General features: G+C 35.2%; 2 protein-coding genes across 4 annotated transcripts; one reads left to right on the plus strand and one right to left on the minus strand.

Annotated features, from left to right (window-relative positions):
* The first annotated feature begins 6,397 nt into the window (after window positions 1–6,397).
* On the plus strand, window positions 6,398–10,214 carry LOC105978168 (putative receptor-like protein kinase At5g18500). 2 transcript variants are annotated; one of them, XM_013003587.2, is made up of 8 exons: window positions 6,398–6,751; window positions 6,983–7,689; window positions 7,798–7,902; window positions 8,152–8,274; window positions 8,379–8,549; window positions 8,653–8,782; window positions 9,056–9,268; window positions 9,813–10,214. In XM_013003587.2, the coding sequence occupies exons 2-8, from the start codon at window positions 7,025–7,027 to the stop codon at window positions 9,912–9,914; spliced, it is 1,509 nt and encodes a 502-aa protein (XP_012859041.2). In that variant the 5' UTR covers window positions 6,398–6,751; window positions 6,983–7,024; the 3' UTR covers window positions 9,915–10,214. The 2 variants fall into 2 exon arrangements, with proteins under 2 accessions (XP_012859041.2, XP_088682382.1); XM_088826256.1 differs by having other exon boundaries at window positions 6,651–6,751; window positions 6,967–7,689.
* A 260-nt stretch (window positions 10,215–10,474) lies between these two features.
* On the minus strand, window positions 10,475–14,756 carry LOC105978169 (uncharacterized). Of its 2 annotated transcripts, none has more exons than XM_013003588.2 (9): window positions 14,499–14,756; window positions 13,840–14,104; window positions 12,737–12,932; window positions 12,308–12,478; window positions 12,094–12,210; window positions 11,382–11,579; window positions 11,233–11,292; window positions 11,057–11,155; window positions 10,475–10,893 (listed from the first exon to the last, which is right to left on the minus strand). In XM_013003588.2, the coding sequence occupies exons 2-9, from the start codon at window positions 13,974–13,976 to the stop codon at window positions 10,798–10,800; spliced, it is 1,074 nt and encodes a 357-aa protein (XP_012859042.1). In that variant the 5' UTR covers window positions 13,977–14,104; window positions 14,499–14,756; the 3' UTR covers window positions 10,475–10,797. The 2 variants fall into 2 exon arrangements, with proteins under 2 accessions (XP_012859042.1, XP_012859043.1); XM_013003589.2 differs by having other exon boundaries at window positions 13,840–14,099; window positions 14,499–14,657.
* Window positions 14,757–19,838: the final 5,082 nt, after the last annotated feature.

The raw sequence follows: 19,838 nt of genomic DNA on the forward strand, positions 1-19,838 counted from the left end.
TAATAAATATTAAAGGGATGGGCTTATTGGTGAAAGAGATATGTCCCCTATACCTAGAATAATAAACATGCTTGGTTGGGGACTTTTGCATAAAAATACCTAAAAAAAAAGCCAATTTAATTCATGGGTACATTTGTGATTTCATCTTAATAAAATAGAATCTTTTGGAATCTTTCTTTGATTTGGTCTTGCACAAATGGAATTAGCATTACATATAGCCGCAGCCTTATATATGTTTGTTTTCATTTATCTATCGAGAATTTTCTTTTTTTTTTTCCTTTTTTTTTCTTATCCATAATGTATCGAGAATTTCCGAACATATTTATGTTCGTTCTTTAGTAAGACGACATGTTTATTAATATCATTAAAGTAGAGTGGTGCTATTTCCAACTACAAATTATCTCAATTCACCATAAAAAATATTATAAATAACGCTCGAATTTCTATTCCATCATCTTTTCTTATATTTGCTTAATCCTCATTTGTTCTAAGTTGTTTCTATATTTATTTTTTTTTAGTTTTTTGCAATGAAATATTTATTATAAGATATATTTAGATTTCCATATCAGATTAGCTGCAGATTATGTAACGACTCTTTTTTTAGGAAACAAAATTATATTACGCCAAACTGATCAATTCTGAAGGAAGTTCATGGCCTTTCCATACAAGCACTCTTAATTTATTGAGGCCTTAGGATATGGGTCCCTGGTTACAAAACTTATTTGAACTAAATCACAAGTCTAACAAAACATTTGCTTCACATCTTTTATAAAATTCATTCTAAAAATGCCCCTCCACTCAAATTCGAAATATTCATTAAGTAAATTCCAAACTGCATTCAACATTTTATTTATTATGCATTTAATATTTTTATATTTTCATCTATTTTTTTTTTCTCGGAATATCGTTTTGTCTTCCTTTTTTTTCTTTATTCATGTTAGCATTTTATACACTATTATAAATTTTGTTTTCCTTTTTTTCGGTCTTAATATTGAGAATTAAAAAAAAAACATGCTATTTTTTTTTATTTCAATTTACATATTTTTCAATTTTTCTGTAGTATATTATGGTATATTACGATGTACTGTAGTATACTATAGTGTAGTGATGTACTATGGTATACTATGGTGTAGTATAGTATACTACGGTGTACTATATATTACTACCAAACCCTAGCCACCAAGCCGTCGCAAACCCTAGCAACCTACGCTCGCAGCCGCCGCGACTATAGTCACCTACCAACTTTGGGAAAACCTAGATCTGACATTTAAACCTAAATCAAGCAAAAACCTTTCAAAAAACAAGGAAATCAAATCCAATTTATTAGTCTAAAATATACTTTCCATAACATCTCAACCATAATCATAGGCCCCGCCCCGCACAACCCCCACCACGCCTCCACCCGCCGCTACTGTCGCCTCCACCCGTTGCCGCCTTCACCCGCCGCCGCCGCCTTCCACCATCACCGCCTCCACCCGCCGCCGCTACCTCCATCACACTCTCTCGATCCACCGCCCGTGTTCCTGCTCCCTCCATAGCCTGCGGTGGTTGCCTTCGTGCAACTACTGAAGAACAAGAGAAAGATAGAAAGATGAGAGCAAAGAACGAGATAGATAGAACGTGTGAGAGAGAGGAAGATGGAGAGAGAGAACGTGTGAGAGAGGGAGAGAAAACAAAAAAAAAAAGAAAAATAAATCTCAATTGACGTGAATGTCTAGGTTTATATAATTTAGGGTATAAGGGCAAGATAGGGATTAAAAAAAATTAGGGATGTGACTCATATATTATTTAAAACTAAGGATTCAATTAAAAGATTGAAATTGGGTTTGTCATTTAGTTCAAATTAGGTTTCCTTTGAGGGGCTCATGGCATATTACCCCTAATTTATTTCTCCAAGAACGTAAATATCTGCTCATTTTGACCTTTGGATATGTTTTTCTCTGACAAATTTACTGTTCACTTGAAGTGGAGAGAGTGAAACTTTGTGGTAAAGATTCCAGTTAAAAATGGTGGAGTGTTTTTATAAATATTTTAATTAGTTTAGTGGTGGACGGTTTATGAATTTGTACATAATATAGGTGAAAGAAGGAAGAAATGGGGTAAAATAGAAAATATATATTGCTGGTGAAATAAAATATATTGAGGATGAAAATAACACGTCTCTTAAATCATGGGGAAATTAGCACGTCCCCCTATTTGGCAAATTCATGCAGGAGAGAGCGCCTTTTTTTTTTTTTTTTTTTTTTAGAGAACCCTTTACCTTTGATACAACCATTCTCATATATTTAAACCGTCAATATACCCTTCAAGACTCTAATCTCGTTATTCTTTTCTCTCTATTTTTTCCCGTCTTCTCTTTTCTCAAAGTTTTTTTGCCTACTTTGTCTTCCCAGCTATTGGGTTGCTTTCGTCGGTGTTTCTCTCTCTCCAATGGTCAAAACTAAGCGGTGTAAATACTGTTGGCTTCATATTGTCGGCACGATTCTTCTAGTTGTGATTTTGAAGGATTTCATTCGAGGGTTGGAGAGCGACCTCGTTGTTGAGCTGTGATACGACTCCGTCAGTTCTTTTTGGCGTCTCTCTCCTTACATTTTACGAGAGAAGGGGGGTTGGGATGATGGTGGAAGGAGTTAGAGTTGGTTTGACGAGGTTTGAAGGTACAGTGGTTGAACTCTATGAGGTGGGCAGATTGGCGACGACGCTCAAACCCTAACCATGAACTGTGTTATGCCGAAGAAGAAAAAAGCTGATAAATGAGGGGCTATGCCGTTGGCTCCAAAAATTGTCGAGGCCGGTATGTTGATGGATAAAGAGAGTGGTACATTGGTAAATAATATTGAATTTTCATTCTATTTATAATATAATTTTAATGTGGTTCTTCAGTTTGGTTTCATTTCCCCGATATGATTGGTCGTTTTAGTAAAACAAAACTGTCGAATGGAAGCTGAAAGCAACGGTTGTTTTAGTAAATCAAACAAATTTTACTTTCATTATGCATACATTGCCATCGAGCGATTAAGTTACTAAATCAAACAAATTTAATAACGAGCTTTTGTTAGGTACCCGTTTGAATAAACTGAAACATGAATAGATAAACATCCTAATCTATTACAATTTTGGGTATAAAAAAGAAACCAATAACTGATCTATGATCTGAAACAAACAATGAAGCTATAAAGATCTTTCTGTAAGGACTCAGCTTCCTTGTCTATTTTACTCGTCCAGAATTCACCGGCGGTGGCACCAACAGTCCAGCAAATACAAAGTTATCGGAAACCCTAGGTTTAACCGGAATCACTTAAATTTGGTCTTAACTTTCACCCAAGAAACCCTAACTCACAGGTTTGAACACTCGCGTGTTTCCCTCACTCACTCAGATAGATCTCACACGTTCACAAAAGAACATAAATACAGACAAACATAGATTTAAACTGGAGTGTTTCTCACTTCTCTTCTCTCTCTGTGGACGTTTGATATATAGATGGACAAATCACATTGTCCTAAAGAAGAGACAAATAAAAGAGCGTCCATCGTCATGGTCAAACGGTTGTGACACAGGAAAATGACAAGGGGCCTTAATTATGGTGTAATTATGGTGGTACGATTTGTATCAAAGAGGGAGAGAGAGAGAGAGAGAGAGAGAGAGAGGGAACCGAAAAAGCTAGAGTTTTGAAGGGTTAGAGGTTAAAATACCTTGAATGAGTGGCTCAGATCAAGCGATGGAAAACAACAAATATAATCAGAATATCTAGATGCTTCCAGGTTTGACCGAACTTCAAGTAAGCTTTGGGATTTGCTGAACTTTGTAGTTAGGCTGCTTCAGGTAGAGAATGGACTACTTGGATCACACTAAGAATAATCCTTTGAGCCTAATAACCAAAAACATTGATTTTCACATAATGGCCGAGACAAGAGTGTTAGACTCTTGTCATTAAGGTAACAATGATAGACAGTGGTGCCCACGGTTCTATAATAATTACCTCCAATATACGACTTTTTTATTGACATAGTAGCACTACAAATAGTAGGACGGCGAACAATTCAAAAAAAAACTATTCACAAAGAATATTTTTCGATCTAAAGAATGAAGAAATCCAAAAGATTAATTTGGAATGAAGTGATTCAAGGTAAACACGGCCATGGGATGGGCCCGAACTAGATTTGGACTTGCCCCGGACCCGACCCGCCACTGTGGACCCGGACCTGAACCCGAGTTTGCATGGGTCCGAAATGTTCTAGGTCTTGTTGTGGTGGACCCGAGACCTGACCCGAGGACCCGTCCACCCAAATTTAATGTGAAATATCAAAAAAATGCATGATTTGGGAAAACCTGAGTTGCCCGAGTGGTTTAATAGAGTACTAACCATTCGGGCAAAGCAACTTATCATAATATTGCTAACTATAAACATGTAAATATAAATATAAATAAAATTGTAAAATGATTATAATACTTGTATAACTAATGTTTAATAAATTATTAACTGTCATATTCACTATTATTAATATTAACAATCTCCACTAATAGCAAATGCATATATATTTAATTTTGAAAAATATAAAGAGTTACGATTCAACCCGTATAATTTAAAAGAAAGATTGAATTTTTTTAATATTATAATTTTAAAAAATCTCTCAATTATTATTTTTACTTATAAATAGTAAATACCCCCAATTCAATCTTCACCAATTAATTTACACAACTTTCATTTTATTTAGTTTATTTCTCAAATTCTTAATCGTTTGAATTTTTCTAAAATTGTTTAGTGTTTCAATTCATTTTTTTTTTTTTAATTTTGAATTTAAAGTTAAGCTCAAATTTTTATTTACTTTTTTTTTTTTCTTTCTTGCAATTCTTTGGAAATTTTCTTTTGAAAAATCGGTTTGGACTCGGACCCGAACACAGATGGACCCACCCCGAACCCGCCTCCCCACGGGTCGATTTCGGGTCCCCTAAAAGTCGGACCCGATCCGGGCCTGACCCGACCCGTGGCCGCGTCTAATTCAAAGCATGAATATTTTTATTTTTTTTATAGTTTGAATTGATACATTTTTTATTGACTCTGTCTAATCTCTACTATTTCCCCAATTAAATACTCTAATTATCCAACTAAAATTGATTCAGATTTCAGACCCTCAATTTTTTTTTTCGTACAAAAACATTGCCTAAGCCTTTCTTTGATTGAATCCTCTCTTTAGCTTTCTTTAAATAATAAAAGAAGAAAAAAAATCCCCACTTTATCTGCAATATTTTGTTCTTATCTCCCTGGAAAGTAGTATAACTTTCAGAGACAGTTATCTGTCCAAAAATGCTATACACATGTGGCAACAGTTTTTTCAATTATATCTAAATCTCTTAGTAATAAAGGAAAAAAATAAAAAGAAAAGAATAAACGTTTCTACTTCTAACAGTCAACTTCACCATTATTTCTCTCTAAAGCTTACAATAATATGGCAGTTATATGATAAGTGTTGTTACTATTATATTTCATTATTAATGCATACTGTTTTTTTTTCTTTTTTTCTTTTTTGGTTAACAAGTCATCTTCAAATTAAAATTAATTAATTAAATGAAAAAATTGCCAGCCAAGACTCTTTTCTTGATCTGAAATATTAAATGTTGTTTGTATTTTACTAATATTGTTTTGACTTAAAATGAGATGTTGATCATTTTCTAGTATGATTTTGGCAAAATATAATAGAGAGAAATCGTAGCTCTTTATATTAGCTTTCTAATTCAACCTGAGTCAGCTGATTTGGATATCAAATGACAAAGTTATGTATGAATGACTTACGCTTTGAATTTTGAATATCTCAAATTATCAAATTTTAAATATCTCAAACTCATGAATAAATTTCTCATCTGATATTCAATCTTAATGATTCAAGTTAGATCCAGACTTACAATTTATTAAAATTTGCATGAATCCATACACAAAATTTGTCAAAAGTTGCCTCAATCCAAACTTAAAATTTGTCAAAATTACGTTTAAAGTTGAAACGGCATTATTAAAACTGAAACGATATTTATCACACTCCCTTTCCTTGATGCTTCCATTTTACATTTGTGTTAAATAAAAAAATTATATTTCTTAGTATATTTTGTAATATATTTAATTAATTAATTGTTATCAAAGCATTTTCTCACCACCTACCATTGACAACACCACTCTTCCTTCTCTCTCTCTCTCTCTTCCCCTCATTTTATTATTCATTTACTACACACATTCATGATCATATTCATATAAAAACATATTCCTTAAAACAAAAAAAAAAAACAATAATCAATTTCATTACTAAATAATATTAACACCACCACTAATTACCAAGCCCCATCTTAAGCATCCTATGCACACCTCTTCTAAAACTCTCTCTCTGCAACTAACTACAGTATTTTTTCTTTTCTTTTTTGTTTGTTGTTAGTTGTTTGTTAATTGGGCAGGTGTCTCTTTTGAAGGAGTGGTGGTGCTCAAAACCACTCACATTTTACATTTGGTGAACTGAAAATTAAAACCTAATTCAGATTTGCAAATTTGGGGAAATGGGTTCTCTTTCTTTAAGTTAAAGATTTTGTTTGCTCTTGAAAAAAAAATGTGGGTCTTCTGCTGTTGAGCTTTCTCTGCAGAGAGAGATCTGTTTTCAAGACTCCATTTTTTTTTATTTTTTTTATTTTTTTTTAATTCTTGCAGTTTGTGAAAATGATATGGTAAAAGGGTTTTCAAGATCTGGTCTTTCAAAGGTTTCCTCCACAAAGGTAAACACTTCTTGAAAGTTATCTTTTTTTTATTTATCTGCATTTAGTTTTTTTTTATATATATATATTTGGTTTCTTGTCTTCGGTTATGTCTTGATTAGAGATGATGATGAATGATATTACTTGTTTACATTGTGTTGTTGAATATGTTGATGATGAAATTCTATTCTTTTTTGAGTTGTTTTGATAAGAAGTTACTTAGCTACTAACTGCAGTTGCTAATTACTTTAGAAAACAGAAGTGCCGATTTCGTTCGATAGTCGAATCTAGAAGATGGCTACGGATCTCAATGCGGAGCTCTCCAAGAAAATCGGAATTATGGGTCTCAAAGTGTGGGAAGTTATCGGAATCATCGTCGGTTTGTTGATAGTAATCATTCTCTTCGCATTGACGTTTTACCTCACCTCACGGAAAAAGTCGAGAAGAGCCCAAGCAAGGATCCCTCAAAGCCAAATACCTGCCAACTCAAAAGAAATTAAAGAAGTGAGAGTGGAGCATGTGTCGACCGATAAGTTCGTCCCGCGCGACGGGATTCTTCTCACAATCCACGACAAATCGAGCGATAAGGAATCGGACAAAGTGTTGGTCCATTTAGAGATGCCGAAAGCGAAAAATGGGGACACTATCAGCCAATCGGATTCGTTCGGTCATATTGATAAAGAGTATTGCGGGTCGGAAGAAGGGAGTTCTTCTGGAACATTTGCAGTGTATAAACCTTCTTCTTCGTCGCATCCGATAACTGCACCTTCGCCTTTGAACGGTTTGCCCGAATTTTCTCACTTGGGTTGGGGTCATTGGTTTACCCTAAGAGACCTTGAAATTGCTACGAATCGATTTTCGAAGGATAATATTCTTGGAGAGGGTGGATATGGAGTTGTTTATCAAGGGCAGCTTATTAACGGGACACCTGTCGCTGTTAAGAAGCTACTCAATAATTTGTGAGTTAGATTTCTTTTTCTTTTTTTTTTTTTTTGAAATATTTAAAAGGGTGCTCTTTTTTTCCGAGTTCTTGAAATTTAATGTATTCGTGTTGTTAATTTGCGCAGAGGTCAAGCGGAGAAGGAATTTGGAGTGGAGGTTGAAGCTATTGGCCATGTTCGACACAAAAATTTGGTTCGGCTTTTAGGGTATTGTATTGAAGGAACTCATAGGTATTGATTGCTTTGATCAAGATTTTGTTTTACGAGTGCATTTTGGATTGAATGATTTGGATTTAGGAAATGATTTCGAATCCCACTTTAATGACTCAAAAAAAAATAATTAAAATGAGAGATAAGGATTTGAAATGCAACCGAAAACGAATTTATCCAAACAAGCGCATGGGATTTATTATTATGGATTTTGAAATCTTTTTATACATTCTAAACTCGTCTCGTTTGACTCAATCTTAAAAAAAACAGGATGCTAGTTTACGAGTATGTTAACAATGGCAATTTAGAACAATGGCTACATGGAGCTATGCGTCACCACGGATCTCTTACTTGGGAGGCAAGGACCAAAATCCTTCTCGGCACCGCTAAAGCGTAAGTCTTCTTTTTTTTTTTCTTTTTTTTTTTTCAAATTTTCGTTCAAAGAAATCTTCGATTGTAAATCTTGTATTCGGCAATAATGTGGGACCCTTTTGCAGTCTTGCGTACTTGCACGAGGCAATCGAGCCGAAAGTGGTTCACCGAGATATTAAGTCGAGCAACATTCTTATTGATGAAGACTTCAATGCTAAGGTATCTGATTTCGGTCTGGCTAAGCTGCTCGGTGCTGGAAAAAGTCACATCACTACTCGTGTTATGGGTACTTTCGGGTTAGTTTTCAAAATCTTTCGTTTTTCTTTGTTCTTGTTTTCTTTCTTTCGAATAACTTTTAATTGACTTGCCTTTTTATTTTTTTCGAATTATATTTTTAAGATACGTGGCTCCGGAATATGCAAATAGTGGCCTTTTAAACGAAAAGAGTGATGTTTATAGCTTTGGGGTTCTACTATTGGAAGCAATTACCGGACGAGATCCAGTCGACTATGGGCGTCCTGCTCCCGAGGTATTTATTTTTAGCACCTTAGTTTTTGGCTTGATTTTTTACTAATATTGCCATTAAAAACCCAATCTTTACTTATTTTTTTACTAAAAATCGATCTTTGCTGTAAGTACCGTCTTTAATAAATATGCTCGAGTCTACCTTCTATGTAACTTGCTAAAAGAAAATAATTTGTAGTCAAACCCATTTTATTATTTTATGCAGTAGTCTCTTCTATAATATTTAATATATTAAATTATTTCATTTATTAAAACATTTCGGATACATAAAATGCAGGTAAATCTGGTCGACTGGCTGAAAATGATGGTGGGAAGTAGGCGGTCGGAGGAAGTGGTGGATCCGAGTATCGAAACGAGGCCATCTACACGAGTTCTCAAAAGGGCACTTTTGACCGCTTTGAGATGCGTTGACCCAGATTCTAACAAGAGACCTAGGATGACTCAAGTTGTCCGAATGCTCGAATCCGAAGAATATCCCATTCCAAGAGAGGTCAGTCTGCATTTTAATGTTGCTTCGATATTATTTTACGATAGGCCAATGCTAGCGCATGATATACAGTAGAACCTCGATAAATTAATAATCTCGATTAGATAATAGTTTCTCTCGGTCCCGACTCGGTGAAAACGTGTTAAATTATTAACTCGATAATTTAATAATTCGCTAAATCAATAGAATTTCCCTAAGGCAGCGGCAAAAACAAATACCCTTTTTTTCTCACTTCAATACCACCAACATAAAAAATAAAAAATAAAAAATAAATAGGTAATGACATTATTACCATTAATGAAAATCAATATCACACACAAAATTTGTGTGGTATTGATTTTATTAAGGGCATTAACGTCATTACCTATTTATTTTTTCTATTTTTTCTGTTGGTGGTATTGAAGTGAGAAAGAAACGGTATTCGTTTTAGCCGTCGCCTTTCCCTAATCCCGACTGTATTAATTTATAGAGAGGTTTAACTGTGATTCCTTTTGTCTGAAAGACTTATATATAATTGCATATAAACGGAAATGGTGATTGTTGACAGGATCGAAGGCACAAAAAAACCCGAGCGAGTAGCAGTGAATTGGATCCGCAACGAGATAACTACGATACTGACAAAAGTTCAGAGAGCACGAGAAACTATTGAGCTATGATCATAACCTAAGATTAATATTTTCTTGATTTTGCACTATTATTAAGGACCAACATTCTTTTCCAACAATCACAAAATTACAGTGTGGTGATTGTGTTATTTGTTCAGCAAGGTTATGTTGTAAAGCACAAGAGGACGGACGTATTACGTATCGTAGATATTCTTTATTTTTTATTTCCATTTTTTTCGATTTTTTTTTTTTTGCTTCTGTTTTCTTCAAAACAATTGTTCTTGTATGTAAAAATTGGCAGACAATGTTCTTTTTGTGGTGTAAATTGGACCTATTTCGATAAATGTCGGACGTACATCAAGTTGTATTAATAGAATTCTTCAATTGATACGGTTTTGCACTCGCAATAATCACGAACCCTGAATCCGAAAACCCGAAACCCAAAATCTGAAACTTGAAACTCGAAAACAAAAAACCGCAAAGACCGTTTTCCCCGATACTCAACTTATTTTTTCAGCATTTTGATGCAATTCTTTCAATTTGATGAATAAAATAAATATTAATTCCTTACATAAAAAAAAAATAAAAAAAAATAAGAAAAACAAAAACAAAAACCTTTCAATGGCATTACTATTTTCATATTAACAATCTCATGTTCAAAAAAAAGTTCTTCAAGCAGGCAGATGTACTTCATCAAGCTGACAGGCGACAGCTTAACTCAAAAAAATAAAAATCAAAAAATCAAAAAAGAAATAAAAAATTGTCCAATATCTCTAAAGAAATTTGGCTCGATTTTGCAAGATGGGCGAACATATATGTACAAAGTCGTCGACGGACTGATTACTAGTTTAGAGCAGCAAAGAATAAAAGAATCGAATAGTATTCACAAATTTAGACAGATAGGGTGAAATTGGGGAATTATGTTATTCAAGATGGCTGCAATTGCTTCTGTTTAACACTTTCCGATAGCTTCCCCTTTTGTTTCTCATAATCCTCCTTCATTTCCTCCAATCGCTTCGACACCTAAATAAATCAACAAATTAACCCAGTTTTCAAGAAACAAAAAAACAATCCGATACATACAGCTATTTATTAACTAACAAGTCGACAAATTTACGAGCTATATATATATGCCCTTCTTTTTTCCTTGATAAATATTTGAAATCTTTCTAGTAGCCGCACAAACCTTTATCGAATAGGCCATTGGTAGTAGCATATCAGGGTTCATTGCGTCGTCGGGGAAATTGCGTAACGCATGTATGAGTTTTTCGAAAGGTAACTTCACCTGTTGACGTAAAAACAAAATTTAGAAAATAAATCCGTATCGAGATGTTACTTGTCAGAGAGGATGATAAAACTCACTAAATCGTCGTGGCAGTATTTCAGTAGAGCTAAACCAACTTTAAACACAATCTTAACACCCTGAGAAAGAAAACAAAAACATTGACTATTCAGAATCGGCAGTTGACCTTGTAATAAACTAAGACGAAAAAAGAGATGAGTAAACAAACCTCGGAAAGAAACACATCCCAAATCCTGAGAGCCAAATGAAACGGGAACGAGTAAGAGAAAACCGTTATGAACCACTGGCTTGCGTACATGCTGGGATTTATCATTTCTTGAGTAAAATGATCTCCCAGTTTCGGCAACTGCTCTCTCACTAACTGCTCTAACTGGAAAAGATATTGTTGCACAAGAGGCAACCCAACCTGCAATGAATTATTTCGCACGAGTTTATTAGTGATTTAAAATTAATGCGAATTCACAAGATTAATATAATATACAGTTAACAACCGTTTCAGCTCAAAGAGGTGCAATCATAGGTCTTCAAACATGTAATTTGTAGCATTATAGTTTGTAAACAAATTACATTCAAGAAGCAAAGAATAATAATTATATAATCTAATCCAAATTTTCCGAGACACGACAATAATTACTAAAACTTTCGAAGAACATCTAGTTAATTGGGATGCACAGAAAGTGCTCATGTAGTACCATCTTCCGTCACATTTTTTTAACTAGAAGAGTTTCAAGAATTCGATCCGAAAATAAAAACCATGATTCAGTTCATTTGTTCATTGAATCTCTAAATTTTGCAGCGCCTGAAATAAAAGTTTCGAGTATTCACCAACTTGAAATATGTTCATTACTGCACATTTTCTAAGAAATCAAGAAATTCGTAGACTATCCAAAGACGAAAGAAATTTAATATTAAAACTATACCAAATATAATCCTTCCATTGGAGCATGAACAGCTCCTTTTAATAGCGCCACCAATAACCAAAATGCATCTTCTTCACTCATATAAAGGAGCAACAGACCCGCCACAAATCCCATTCCCTGCAAACCAAACGAACTTGACTTCAGTACTAACATACGAGCGACAAAAACCTTTAGCTTCGGTAATATTATGACAGTGAAGTGGATAACAACAAACCTGCACATAACCAACATCTCTGTCAAATACGGAATACGCTTTCAGAACATTATAAAGGGATCTTTGACCCGGCCCATGTCTCTGCTGGAAGAAAACATGCGAAGGGAATGTTCGAGAAATATCTCGTATAATATCAAGCTCTGATGCAGATGTCTCATAGATGACTAGTTGCTGCATCAAAAATAGAACAAGTATGAGTGTATGATCGACTAGCTACAATACGTATAATATTTATCAGTTGGAGCAGAACAGACAATGAAGAATAACGTAATACACTAAATCGATGAGACATGTATATATGGCATTAACCTTTTTTTTTGGCAAGTCATATTCTACAGCAGACATGCAACAAAAGGGGCTTCCACATGTAATAAAAAAAAAAGAATAAAAATAAATAAATAAAATAAAATAAAATAAAATAAAAATTACCTCATAGACACCTGGATTCATGAGCAAGAGGTCCCGACTGCCAGAGATTAATTGCCAGACGAGTCCTCTTAGACAATCAGGGATTCCTTTCCTTATTCTTCTTTTAACAACATGCGGTTTCCTTCTAAGATAATGCCTCCAATCACTTCCACCGACCCCTATCATCTTTCTCCATTTTCTAATTCTTCTTTCCTCCCTGAAAATTGGATATTTAAAGTGATCGTGTTATGATTTGAGGAAAGCATTAATAAACCATCTGGAAGGAAATTCAGCAACCCAGTTCTGAACAAAGAAAGTATAACACTCCTGGATGTACATCAGGCTCTCTCTCTCACACTGCAAATTCAGCCTTACTTGAGTCGTTAAATTCAACTTGGTTTCAAATGTAGCTTTTCCAGTTCTAAGTACACTATAGTTAGTTCGGCGGAAAATTATTTAGTTATATGTTCAAAATTTAAGTACAAAGACAGCCAAAAACCATAGGATTCAAAGAGCGAAACCTTCATGTAAGTCTTTTTCATTTATCAAATTTTTATTATTTTTTAATGAATAAATATCTCTTGGAAACTTGCAAAGTTTAATGCCAAGAGTGTCTTCTTATTAGATAAATTATTTGGTCATACTTAGATCTGAGGTTTTCTCGGTTTAGAAACTATCACGATATAAACTTCTTTAACAAAGCCTCATTTTTGTAATCGTCAGTGGCTAACATATATCTCAATATAAATCATGTTCGCGCAAGAACCAACACTTTCATCGTTTTTCCGAAGTGTAACATTCGGCTTTTAGCAGCTCATTAAAATAAAATCACACACTCAAATGTACTTTCTGTCATATAAACCTTTTTCATCAAATTCTGCCTAGTTGACGAAAATTTAAAATTCACCCATATTCTCGGAAATTAGTGAAAAAGATGATAGCCATGCATTCTATTGAAAAATCACATAAATTACCCATAAAACTATATGTCATGATAATAGAAGGAGCAATCAATATCACTCATCGATCATCTTAGCTTATCGGAACCAAAGTGCACGATACGATAATCAAAGCAACATCAGAATATAGAAAAATTAAATGCTTAAAAAAATAAAGATGCATACCTCTCATACTCCCGAGCGGATCTGCTCTTCGTTAACCCATCGGGAGAGTTAGTTTCCTGCTTCACAAATCCAAACCTATCGACTTTAGGCAGTGCAACAGGCACTGCCTCTTGTTCATCCACTCTTTTCTTGTCCATCTCTCACGGTCTTGCCCAAACTTTACAAAACCCTCGACGGAGACTCTATAACAATAATTCGGCTATTTTCTTCAGCATCGACACGCAATCTCCACATTCAGCATTACATACACCATAAAATTCCTGAACTATTGATAAAAAAGAGATAGAAGCAAAAGCATAAAAATCAGCCGAAACACCCAACTGAAATAATGTACCTCAATTTAATATTTCAAACTTCAATTCAAACAAAAACAAACCAAAGGCAATAGAGCAACAAATTCATTAATCATAGACAGAAGCAGATTGAATTGGCGGATGGGTTCATCATAAAATTGGGTTTTTATTCCAACATTAATTCAGAAAAAAAAAAAGAAACAAAAGAAATTGAGGACGTCTGAAATTAACAGGAAGCAGATTGTAACTATTTATAGAGAAAATTAAATATCCGTACGAAAACATAATCAACAATTACGATTTATACACAGAAGCTCGAATCTTGCAAATAATTAGGGGGAAAAAAACAATTGGAGAAAAACTAACCTGAAGCACCCATTAATCCTCGTAATACAAAATTTATGATTTTCTCTTCCACGTGAATTTTGGATTATTATAAATGATTTTATTGTTCTTTGTTTTTTTTTTCTTTCTGTTTTTTTTCCTCCTTTTGATTTTGTTTAACATTTCTCGAAAGTGTAGAATAGAATTTAGTGTCCGCGTGATAGCTGGAAATAGCAATACGACGTCGTTTCGCCGGCCCCGTTGTATTTGGAAGCTCCAGCCAATTTAAACCTTTATTTTATTTTATTTTATTTTTAAGTTTTATTTTTATTTTTGAAGAACGACATCTGATGGAGACATTTGATGGAGTAGACATGGCCACGGGCCCGATCTCACCCTGCCCCGACCCGGAAAAAAATCCGCCCCGCCCTGGCCCCGACCCGACCGCCTTGGACCCGGATCTGGCCCCAAGTTGGCATGGGTCGGTTTTCGGGTCTTATTTATGCGGATCCGAGACTTTACGGGTCTACCTCGTGGGGGACCCGAGGACCCGTCGGGTCCACCCAAATTAAATAATATTTTTTAAAAAAAATTGAAATATTTAGAGGCTATAAACCGGACCCAATGCGGGCCCGGTCCGAAAATTCAATTTTTTTTTTTTTTAATTTGCAACGGCTATTTTCTCGGGTCCACCCGAAACCGACCTGGATCCGGTATACCAGAATTTAAACTTTTAATTTTTATTTATTATTATTTTTTTCAACAAGATCATTTATCCGTTTGAGATGGAGGGTTAGATATCGCCGACCGTTAGACGCGAGCCAGAGTCGAGCCTGCCGAATTTTAAATTTTTATTTATATTTTTTATTTATATTTTTTATTTTTACCTATAAATAATACCCCCCTTCCTTCTCCATTTTCTCATTAATTCACCCACAATTCTCTCTATTCGCTCAATTCTCAAATCTCAAGTGTTTCTATTCTCGGCTAAATTTGCAAGCATTCTCGATTTCCTCTCCGATTTTTAATTTTCGTTACTCTAAAAAATGTCTTCAAGTGATAATCGAGAAAAGGGAAAAGGCGTAATCCCCCCGAATTGGAGTGAGATTGTTCCGATGATTGGCAACACCAATAAAATTCCAAACTCGAATCTCACAGTATCAATTATCGGAATGTACTTCTTACTTCTCGATGATGATGATGACGATGATGATGATGATGAGCCGATTGAGGGTCTCTAGTCGACCGACCGGAGTGCCACCTAGGCCAAGGCGATCGAAGGCCCTTAGGCCATCTCCTGCGCCATCTACTACGCCACCTCAATCATTACTTGGTGGAGGATCCCAAATGAATGATACGGAAGCAAAGTCCGAAATGTTTTGTGTCCATTTTACTAGAGCGGTTATGGAGGACGGGAGCATACTAGAGTTTTGCAATTATTGTAAGGTATTTGTCTACTTTTTGCAAGCCTTTTTTTTTTTTTTTAAATTATTTGTCAATTTCATTTAGCAAGTGTATTAATTTTTTTTTAATATATAGGGTGCACCTAAATCATACACATGGAAAGAGGGTGATGGGCACGGGACCTTTCGTAAGCATTTGAGGAGCAAACATTCGACGGAATTCGGCCACGACCAAACTCAAACACAAATACGATTTAATTCTTCAAAGGGAGGTACCGATTCTCAACTTTTTAAATTTTCAAAAACTATAGAAAGAGAAGAATGGGTTTGAGTTATTGCAGTAGAATCACTTTCTCTTAGTTTTGCTGATAATGATTGTCTTTTAGATTATTTTAAGAAAATGTATGGGCCTAATTGTTTTCGTCAACCAAAAACTACATCTACCCGAACTACAAAAAACGTGGTTAATTGCATGAAACTTGAATTAGTACAGGATTTTTTTATGATAAATAATAAAGTTTCTATTTTATCTGATATTTGGAGTAATCATTGGGATCGTAATGATTATATGAGTGTGACATATTATTGGAGTAATCATGCATGGAAACTTAAAAAAAAAAAAACTATTTAGTTTTCCTGTTATGAACAGTGGTCATAATGCATTTGAATTTTTTTCATATTAGGTGCATATGTCATATTTTGAATTTATGTGTGCTAGATGTTTTACGAATGTTAGCAACGCATTTTACTAAACTTAGATCATGCATTCAATACATATGGCGACACAAGTCGGTTACCAAACAATGATGGCAGTTTTGTGAAGCCCACAATGTGCATCTAGTTAGATTTAATGGAGACACTCCAACTCATTGGAACTCAAGATATAGACTTTTAAAACAAACTTTTGCATATAAAGAATTAATATGTCAATTTTTTCACTCGGAATTTTCTCATGCTGAAATTTATATTTTACCCTCTAAATGGGATATATGCTTGAAAATTTGTAATGTTTTAAGCATTTTTTTCGAATGTTATGATTTATTATGTGATACCTATTATCCTACTGCTCATTTAGCTGTTTATCAGTTATGTAGTATTGCCGGTCTCATTAACGAAGCTATGCAAGTTGATATTTTAGAAATTAAGAAAAAAATCTGCTAATATTATATGAATATTCGTGAGCTCACTAGGCCAAAACTGCACTCTGGTGACGAAATTTATTGCGACGACTATCGTTTCGTCGCCCGATTGCGACGATATTTCACCACAAACGTCGCAATCGGTTAAAGACCCAATTTAACTAAAAATATATGCGACGATTCTACGTAATCTTCGCACGCGAACGACGGAACCGAAATATCGTCGCAACTGTTAACAATAAAAAATACAAACATTATTTGCCACGATAATTAACAAAGCGACGTAATAAATAATATTTCAATATTTTTAGAATTAAATAATTGCGACGGAACCAGAAATACGTCGCAATGTGCTCCATAAAATTATTTACAGACATTATGGCGACGAAACCGAATAATCGTCGCACGAAGAATATTAAAATTTTATTTTAATAATTACACGATTGTGACAATTTTGACAGGATGATCTTAATTCAGGAACCTGTGAGTCAAAAATAAAAACGTCACATAATAAAATCAAATATTTAGGTAAATAAAAGATAATATTGCGACGAAACATGAAAAACGTCGCATGATACAGATTAAAATTTTATTTTAATAATTATACAAATGCGAGGATTCATACAGAAACGTCGCATAATTTTTAAATTCACGAATGTGTGCGTCGAAAGTTAAAACGTCGCATCAAAAAATTAAAATATTATATAAATTTAAAACACCGTGCGATGAATATGAAATAAAAGTCGCAATGAAATTTGGATAAAATACAATTTTGCGTTTTTATTGTGTGCAAGAATCAAACTTCTGAAAAATTCCGCCTCTTTGAGCGATGAATGAGAAAAAAGTCGCAATAATTTAATGAATAATAGACTCATAATTTTCACCGAATGAGTGTGTTAATTGCATGTATTATCGTAGACATACAGATAATACCTTAGGTAGCCATTTTCGAGACTTGTTATTTAATGCTTTATTCATACTAGTGAATCGTTTATGAATAATAGACTCATAATATACGCGACAGCGCGTTATGAGTAATTTCGTGTCTTGGGTTAATAATCGAGAATCGTAACTTGCATGATAGAGGTTTAATTGGGTGACGAATTATCGCATAGGGGGAAGATAAAATCCTAGATCCGTTTTTATATTGATATTTTCTCGTGATTATTTGCTTTCTTAATTAGTTTAATTGTTTAATTGATTTAATTTCACAACCTTGCGTAGGCTGGATAAAAAATCATAATTGTTAGAATTTGGTACTTAGGATTAGATAATTTGAGTATTCCCTGTGGGATCGACATCCGACTCTCACGAGTCCACTTTTACTACTTGTTTGCGATACGTGCACTTGCGTGTTAAGTATTTAGCCCCAACAAGTTTTTGGCGCCGTTGCCGGGGAATACGGCTAAATTATTTATTTATCTTAATATTAAATTTGAGCAATTTTTCTTACTTCAGCCATTTTATTTATTTTAGTTAATTATTTTATTTGCTTATCTTATTTTTTAATTTTTTTTAGGTACTTTTTATGCGAAGTGGACACGACACGAACTTGCTACCTCTTGATCCCGAAATTGAGCGAACGTTTAGGCAAGCCAGGAGAAATCAACGGTTAGCTCGAAACGCTCCCGCAACGATGGAAGAAGAGATTAATCGTAGGGGAGATGACCAAGAGCGCCTACCGAATGCGGCAGGAGAAATCGTCAATGAGCAAGAGCAACGTCAGCTAATTAATCCACAACCTCGTGAACGAGCATTGCATGAGTACACTGTTCCAACACTCAACGGGTTTCAATCAAGGATCCAGCAGCCTCCCATTGAAGCCAACAATTTCGAAATTCGAGCGGGAGTCCTCAGTAGGCTCCAAACCAATGGGTTATTCAACGGACTAGTTCATGAAGATCCACATCTCCACTTGGTCAACTTTCTCGAAACGTGTGATTCACACAAGATGAACGGAGTATCACCCGAAGCACTGCAACTCCGCCTGTTCAAACACTCTTTATAAGGAGCAGCTCGAGAATGGTTACAAACTCGCGCACCGCACTCCATCTCGTCTTGGCCCCAGCTAGCACAACTCTTCATGAACACATACAACTCCCCAACAAAAACTGAGAGAATCCGGAGAGAAATACAAAACTTCATTCAAGACCGGTGAAGCATTATTCGAGACGTGGGAGCGGTTCAAACAGTTAATAAGGAGGTGCCCGAATCACGGTCTTCAAGAGTGGCGCCAACTGCAAATATTTTATGATGGATTGCAAGACAACTCGAGGACCGTGCTCGACTCTGCAGCTGGAGGAATGTTCATGAGTTTGACCTACGACGAAGCATACGAACTTTTGGAGCGAATTGCTAGAAATAAATACATGCGGGCATCGGATCGGTCAAATAGCGGAGCTGTTAAAACGGGAGGAATTTTGAAGTTAGACGGGGTCACTACAATCACGGCCCAGTTAGAGAAGCTATCAAAGCAAGTAGCGGCTTTGCAGACTCAGCAAGTCTATGTAGTCCAAGTTCCCGACCAATGCGTAGAAGAAACGGAGTCTCTAAATTATGTGCATGACACCAACCGACAACAGAGGAACCCGTACTCCAATACTTATAACCCGGGATGGAAAGATCACCCTAACTTTGGGTGGGGAGGAAATCAGCAAGGACAAAGGCAAGAACCACCTCAAGGTCAACCTCCTAGTTATTCACGGCCAGCTCCCGGATTCCAAAATTCGCCTCAAGCTCCACCTCAAGCTGGAGACCTCGCAAATATCTTGGCCCAATTTATGACGTCGACCCAAGCATCCATCCGAAATTTGGAAACACGGATGGGTCAATTTGCAACC

Source organism: Erythranthe guttata, chromosome 2 (genome assembly GCF_056151865.1).
Source record: "Erythranthe guttata isolate IM_541 chromosome 2, IM_541, whole genome shotgun sequence".
Classification (NCBI taxonomy): domain Eukaryota; kingdom Viridiplantae; phylum Streptophyta; class Magnoliopsida; order Lamiales; family Phrymaceae; genus Erythranthe; species Erythranthe guttata.

Excerpts from the sequence above, each read along its gene's own strand:
- LOC105978168 (XM_013003587.2), top strand. The coding sequence starts at position 7,025 with ATGGCTACGGATCTCAATGCGGAGCTCTCCAAGAAAATCGGAATTATG. Across the intron at positions 8,783-9,055 it reads ATGGGCGTCCTGCTCCCGAG|GTAAATCTGGTCGACTGGCT; the intron begins GTATTTATTTTT and ends CATAAAATGCAG. Across the intron at positions 9,269-9,812 it reads AATATCCCATTCCAAGAGAG|GATCGAAGGCACAAAAAAAC; the intron begins GTCAGTCTGCAT and ends GATTGTTGACAG.
- LOC105978169 (XM_013003588.2), bottom strand. The coding sequence starts at position 13,976 with ATGGACAAGAAAAGAGTGGATGAACAAGAGGCAGTGCCTGTTGCACTG. Across the intron at positions 12,933-13,839 it reads TCCGCTCGGGAGTATGAGAG|GGAGGAAAGAAGAATTAGAA; the intron begins GTATGCATCTTT and ends TCCAATTTTCAG. Across the intron at positions 11,293-11,381 it reads GGGATGTGTTTCTTTCCGAG|GGTGTTAAGATTGTGTTTAA; the intron begins GTTTGTTTACTC and ends TTTCTTTCTCAG.